We start from the raw sequence: 6,875 nt of genomic DNA on the forward strand, positions 1-6,875 counted from the left end.
TATAAATTTTTGCCAAGTGTATGAAGCAGACCACTTTTATGTAATAGTCTCCGTATTATAAGGGAAATCTAAGCTCTGAGATTATTTTCCTGATGGGAGGCGGTGCTCACAGCAGGTAGGGAGTCTAACGATTGAGCAGTGTTTAGGTAGTGAGGGGGAAATCCTGTGGCAGCCGCAGCCCCACTCTTTCCCAGCATTCAGAACCGCACATTTGAGAGGGAGGAGCGAGGATCGTCACCAGTTACTAGGCAGGGAGGTGGGGGTGGGTGGAAGATGACTCATGTGATCTGTCATGTGACACCAGATCAGCAGAAAGGTGGAAGTCTAACGATTGAGCAGTGTTTAGGTAGTGAGGGGGAAATCCTGTGGCAGCCGCAGCCCCACTCTTTCCCAGCATTCAGAACCGCACATTTGAGAGGGAGGAGCGAGGATCGTCACCAGTTACTAGGCAGGGAGGTGGGGGTGGGTGGAAGATGACTCATGTGATCTGTCATGTGACACCAGATCAGCAGAAAGGTGGAATGGGAGTACGATTCTGGTGAGGAAACCGGGGGCCCGGGTGAAGGGGATCACATTGGGAGGAATGCATATTGGAGGGTAGAAATATAATGACAATTCAGCCCCCACTAAAACCTATCTGCCATCTCTGCAGCCTCCTAGGGCTTCTTGCCCTCACTGTCACCAGCGAATGCAATTATAGCCCGGAGCCTGACCAGCAGCGCAAGTGAGTTGACTTAGCTCTAACTACCCCTTCCTTTCCCCTTGCTCTGTTCTGCGCCCTCTGTCCTGGTCCTGGCTTCCTTCACGCTTGTACCAGCTCCTGGTACCAACTCCACAGAAATTCCAGGATTGGTCCAGGAGGTGTCATTCACCTCCCGGGATCCATATCCTCTTCTGGGTCCTACCCAGAGTCCCAGATCCTAGTCCATGACCCATTTCCCATGCGCCCCCTAACCATGGCTATGTTCCTGACCCATGACCCCGCAGGCTGCCCCCTGGCTGGGTGTCCCTGGGCCGTGTGGACCCTGAGGAAGAGCTGAGTCTCACCTTTGCCCTGAGACAGCAGAACCTGAAGAGACTCTCAGAGCTGGTGCAGGCGGTGTCGGATCCCAGCTCTCCTCGCTACGGTGCCTGTTGGGACTGAGGGCAGGAAGTGGGATACAGTGGAGGGACAGAGGGGACTGGGCATGGGGTGGTGTAAATGATGTCAGGGTCACGCTCTTGGTAACTGACAAGGGTGGGTGATACAAGGCAAATGAAAGGTAGTGACCATCACTGAGGAATTTCTTTAGAATTTTTTTATTGGTACATGTTTGCAGTATATAATAGTTACATTCTCTGTGGGGAGTTAGTACAGGTACATAACAAATGTGAACTGAAACTTAACTATCTGGAAATAACTCACTCTCTCCCCACCCCCACCCTACAAAACTTCCATCTGTGTTCCTCAGTTTAAAAACCAAAGAGCAGGGCCAGGGATTTAGCTCAGTGGCACCCTGCCTGCCTCACAAGTGCAAGGTCCACACTTCCATCTCTGGTACATTCAAAAAAAAAAAAAAAAGAGTAATTGTGGTTACAAGCGTAATTGTGGTTACAAGCAGTCTTTATGATCAAATCTAGACACAGTGTCTCACTACCGTTTACCAGCAACAATACAAATGAGGAAATATAGCACCTAATACATATAAGAGCTCATCAACTCAAATTTGTCCCCCATCCCCAAAACTTCACCCATGTCCCCCTCTATTCAGGACTTCCAACTCCAATTGCCTCTAGAGTAGTCCACTTCTGGCCAGTCCTTGTGGCTGCCGGCTCAGTTGTTTATTCTCCCTCCTGTACTACTGCTTAGCCTCCCCCACTCATCTACTGTCTCCTCCCCTCCACCTCACTCTTCACTCTACTCCCCGCTCTACTCCAGAACAGCCTCCCCAAGCCAGACTGTATCCTTCCCCTGGCTAAAGTCCGCCCTGGCAGCCACAGGATGTGTGTCTGAAGGGCGGAGGTGTGCGGGTAGAAAGTACTAAATAGTACCTATTGGCCTTTAGGGTGAATCTATATTTATTGGCCATGGAATTTTAAGTCTCTCCAACTTGTTTTTCCCTCTGGCCCCAAATATACCCAGAGCCTGGAAAATCCTCTCTGAGAAGACCTGCTGTCTCCTGATTGAGGTCCAAAGGGGTAACCTGAAAAAGCAATGAATGAAGGCAAGAACCTCTTCTGAATCCCTACAGGAAAATACTTAGCCCTGGAGGAGGTGGCTGAGCTGATCCGGCCATCGCCACTGACCCTCCACACAGTGCAAAAATGGCTTGTGGCAGCTGGAGCCCGGAACTGCCACTCAGTGACCACACAGGACTTTCTGACTTGCTGGCTGCGCGTCCGGTGAGGGAACGATTGCCGTGTGGAGGACACCAACATCCCTTCAGGAGACTAGTCACCCCTGTGGGAGGGAGTTGAGAGTTCGCTGAGAGCTTATGGGTAGAAATTAATGCATGAGAAGATGATCGCTGGCTGACTGACCTGTGCCGCTCTGATGGCAGCCTCTGCTCCATTCCATGCTTTCTGACCTGTGTTTTCTGACCTCTTTCAGACAAGCAGAGCTGCTGCTCCCCGGGACTGAGTTTCATCGCTACGTGGGGGGACCTGAAGTGTCCCGTGTTGTAAGGTCCCTACATCCCTACCAGCTCCCTCAGGCCTTGGCACCTCATGTGGACTTTGGTAAACCCAGTGGGGTTGGTGGGGGTTGGGGAAGGGACACCCAGGAGCTGGAGAAGTTTAGATGTGGGGTACAGGTAGTGGTAAAGCTGGAATTGAAGTCTGTAAGATCTCAAGTGTGACCCCTCTCCACAGTGGGGGGACTGCATCGTTTTCCCCCTACATCGTCCCTGAGGCAACGCCCAAGGTCACAAGTGGCGGGAACTGTTGGCCTGCACCTGGGAGTGACCCCATCTGTGATCCGTAAGCGATATAACTTGACAGCACAAGATGTGGGCTCTGGCACCACCAACAACAGCCAGGCTTGTGCCCAGGTGAGCCAAGCAGAAAGAGCTCTGTGGTTCTCACAGCCTCCCCTCAAAGTGCTTTCCATGATTTACCACCTTGGGACTTACCCTCTGACCCATGATCCCTGTTCTAATTGCCTCCGTAGTTCCTGGAGCAGTACTTCCACAACTCAGACCTGGCAGAGTTCATGCGCCTCTTTGGTGGCAGCTTTGTACACCAGGCATCAGTATCCCACGTAGTTGGAAAACAGGGCCGGGGCCGGGCTGGGATCGAGGCCAGTCTAGACGTGGAGTACCTGATGAGTGCTGGCGCCAACATCTCCACATGGGTCTACAGTAACCCTGGTACTGCTAAGGGGACCCGCTGGGGGACAAGTGGGTGGAGGTGGCTATTGATTCCCTGAAGGAAATGCCATGAGCTAGAAGGAAACCCTGAAATCCCCCACTGACTATCTGTATGCCCACCTCAAAAAAAAAAAAAAAAAAAAAATCTAGGTCGCCACGAGGCACAGGAACCCTTCCTGCAATGGCTTCTGCTGCTCAGTAACGAGTCAGCCCTGCCACATGTGCATACTGTGAGCTATGGAGATGATGAAGACTCCCTCAGCAGTGCCTACATGCAGCGGGTCAACACTGAGTTCATGAAAGCTGCTGCCCGGGGTCTCACCCTGCTCTTTGCCTCAGGTGAGCTCCTCTCTTAAACTTAGAAACTCCCAGCCAACCATCCAACATGGAAGCTTTGACCCCACAGTGAATCATAATCTGAACTCAGCGCCTCCATAGGGACCACTGACATGACCTCTAAATTCTGACCTCCTGCAGTAACAGCTGATACCCAAATTTCTCTCTGGCATCTGAACCTGCATACCAAGCTCTGATCAATTAATATGAATGCCAAACTTGCCTCTCTCTCAGGTGACAGTGGGGCTGGGTGTTGGTCTGTCTCTGGAAGACACCAGTTCCGTCCTAGCTTCCCTGCTTCCAGGTGAGTACCCAACCTACCATTTACCTGTGACCTTGCAACCTAGAAGCTTTGCCTTTGAGCCCATCAGGAGTTCCTATGGCTGAGCATTCAGCCTTACCTGCCCTGGTTGCTGCACTCCCCTCTTTTGTAGGTTAAGTCCTTTGTCTCCTGAGGGGGACACAGCTCTCAGTATGCTTCCTCCTCAGTCCCTATGCATCTTAGTGGGAGACTTGGTGGGTTTTCTGCAGACCGAACTATGCATAGTCACCTCAGGCCATGGCGAGGGCTGAACTCCTCTTAGTCAGTCTTGTTCACATGCCTCCCCACAGCATCCACCCCTCCAGCAAGATCCAGGCTATCCTCATCCATCCCCGCACATCTTCCCCTGTGTCCCCTTCTATCTGAATATCGTCTTCTCTCTCAGCCCTTATGTCACCACAGTGGGAGGCACATCCTTCAGGAACCCTTTCCAGGTCACAAATGAGATAGTTGACTTTATCAGTGGTGGTGGCTTCAGCAATGTCTTCCCAAAGCCTTCATACCAGGTATGTGGCATGTTCAAGTGGCTAGATAGAGGCTTGGGAGAGCTTCAGTTCAGTAAACTACCGTGCAGGCTCTAGGTCAACACTCAGAAATGCCTTTCAGGAAGAAGCTGTAGCCCAGTTCCTGAAATCTAGCCCCCGCCTGCCACCATCCAGTTACTTCAATGCCAGTGGCCGTGCATATCCAGACGTTGCTGCGCTTTCTGATGGCTACTGGGTGGTCAGCAACCGTATACCCATTCCATGGGTATCTGGGACCTCGGTAAGGATCAGCCTGGCTCCAGGCCTCCACTCAGGAACTACTGTCACCCTTTGTCCCCAAGACCTTGTCTCCCAGAACCCCTTGCTCCTCAAAGATCTCTGATACTTTTAAACATCCCTCCCCAAAATTTCAATTACTCTGAAATCCTGACCTCACCTTGCACCTTCATCTTGTAGGCCTCTACTCCAGTGTTTGGGGGAATCCTTTCCTTGATAAATGAGCACCGAATTCTCAATGGCCAGCCGCCTCTTGGCTTTCTCAACCCAAGGCTCTACCAGCAGCATGGGGCAGGACTTTTTGATGTGAGTGTTGGAAGGGCAGCTTGCTGATGCTGTCATACAAATATGGCAAGGGCTAAGGTGGCTTTGGAGGCAGTTCTGATACGGTGAGATAGCCTTTGGGATGCAAATACAGGGTGAAGAGGTAATCTTGTCAGTACTGGTACCCGCAGGCCCAGATCTAATTCCCACTTCCTCCCTAGGTAACCCATGGCTGCCATGAGTCCTGTTTGAATGAAGAGCTACAGGGTGAGGGTTTCTGCTCTGGCCCTGGCTGGGATCCTGTGACAGGCTGGGGAACACCCAACTTCCCAGTTCTGCTGAAGACTCTACTCAACCATTGACCTTTCCTGTGAGAAAACCTGACCAGTCTCCTCCTGTATAGCTGGTGGCTTGGTCCTTGTCATGCCATGTTGGAAGCCCTGCTGAACCCTCAACCACTGAATGCAGCAGACAGTTTATATCCCTAACCCTGAAAAGCTGTGAGCTTAATTCCCAACCTTGCCCTCCTCTGTTATACTCAGGTCTCCCTATTCCTGCCTCAGGTTCCTTAACAAGCAGCTATAACCAGCACTTTTATCACCCACCCCGCTCAGACACACACCTCTTCTTCCATTTTGCAAACAGGGATGAGAGTATAGAATGAGGAGCTGTAGTCTGTTAGTCCTGGTACCAGCAGTCCCAGATCTTTGCCTTGTGATCTTTCCATCATTTTTCCTGCTCATTCATTCCTTACCCTTCAGGATTAAGTTCTTTGATCACCCCTGCCTTCTTCCTTTATAGACACGTCCTCTGCTTCCTTATGGAATGCTAGCATTCTTAATTGCTCCACTTTCAGTCTTCTGCACTTATCATTTTACTTACTGTCCCTTGAAACAAATCACGTCATCACCATGTGATTAAATCAGATATTCTATCCAATAGTGTATTAATAGGTCAAACTTAAGATGCTGATACTCAACATTTCACCTCCCTTTGTCCCAACCCCAAACTATATCTCATTTCTTCTAAGTAAATGACAGAGTGCTTCTTCCAAGCAAGCTGGTTATCTCTGCTTTCTCATTTCTTAAGCGGAGACGTCAATACCTGCCTTTCAGAATCAGAAAATAAGATTAAGTGGAATAATGTTAATAAAGTAACTGGCATGTGGAACTAGGCAGCTGTTCTCATCTTCTCTTGCACTGTACACCCTGCCTACCTCTAGCACTGTAACGACCACAGAGTATTGAAATCGAGTTTGTCGTCTGCTTCCCTATTCAAGACCATGTTTGTGCCCAGAGGACTGACTTTCCCAGGTCCCATCTCAGGAGTTGCAAATAGGAATTACATCTGTTGAACTGAAAACCTCATGCCTTCACTCGCTGTGATTCTGCTCTTGTTTCCTTGGGCGCAAATAACTCCTCCATTTACAGCAGTACAGTGTGTGCTGCCCTTCTCTATGAGCAGTTGGGTTTTCCAGCTCCACTACAACCCTTAAAGTGCAGGCTGCCAAAGCCGTAGCCGGTGAGCATCCAAAAGGTCTGAGTGTCCGTCTGAATGAAAGGTCCCAGGCCCGCAGAGGAGCGCTGGACACACAGCTCCGTAAGTGGCAAACCACCTTGGAGCACTGCACGGAGAAGGGTGGGAGAGCGGCCTGAGGTCGGCTCCCAGAGCTTCGTCTCCGCCCCGCAGCCTACTCCACCTAACCCGCCCACCGGCTCCGGTTGGCGGCTGGAAGAGCAGGAGGGAGCGAACACTGACGGGAGGGGCGGGTCAGGAGCGTGCGACGTCACCGCGGGGCGTGCGTAACGTGAGCGGAAGCGGAAGCGGCTCTGTTCGCCGCCTCTC

At 51.1% G+C, this 6,875-nt stretch overlaps 2 protein-coding genes across 2 annotated transcripts in view; both read left to right on the forward strand.

Moving 5' to 3' along the window:
* The first annotated feature begins 442 nt into the window (after positions 1 to 442).
* Tpp1 (tripeptidyl peptidase 1) lies at positions 443 to 6,207 on the forward strand. Its single transcript, XM_010644242.1, has 13 exons — positions 443 to 538; positions 653 to 724; positions 988 to 1,127; positions 2,232 to 2,382; positions 2,591 to 2,718; positions 2,851 to 3,029; positions 3,149 to 3,347; positions 3,498 to 3,686; positions 3,918 to 3,987; positions 4,391 to 4,511; positions 4,612 to 4,770; positions 4,947 to 5,072; positions 5,252 to 6,207. The coding sequence occupies exons 1-13, from the start codon at positions 474 to 476 to the stop codon at positions 5,390 to 5,392; spliced, it is 1,740 nt and encodes a 579-aa protein (XP_010642544.1). The 5' UTR covers positions 443 to 473; the 3' UTR covers positions 5,393 to 6,207.
* Positions 6,208 to 6,584: 377 nt separating this feature from the next.
* Positions 6,585 to 6,875, forward strand: part of Taf10 (TATA-box binding protein associated factor 10) — a 1,840-nt gene continuing 1,549 nt past the window's right edge. Inside the window, exon 1 of the mRNA XM_010644286.1 lies at positions 6,585 to 6,832. Coding sequence (XP_010642588.1) covers positions 6,585 to 6,832 — 248 coding nt within the window. The remainder of the gene's footprint in view (positions 6,833 to 6,875) is intronic.

This window comes from Fukomys damarensis, unplaced genomic scaffold (assembly GCF_012274545.1).
Source record: "Fukomys damarensis isolate Sample0158 unplaced genomic scaffold, DMR_v1.0_HiC HiC_scaffold_16, whole genome shotgun sequence".
NCBI classification, from domain to species: domain Eukaryota; kingdom Metazoa; phylum Chordata; class Mammalia; order Rodentia; family Bathyergidae; genus Fukomys; species Fukomys damarensis.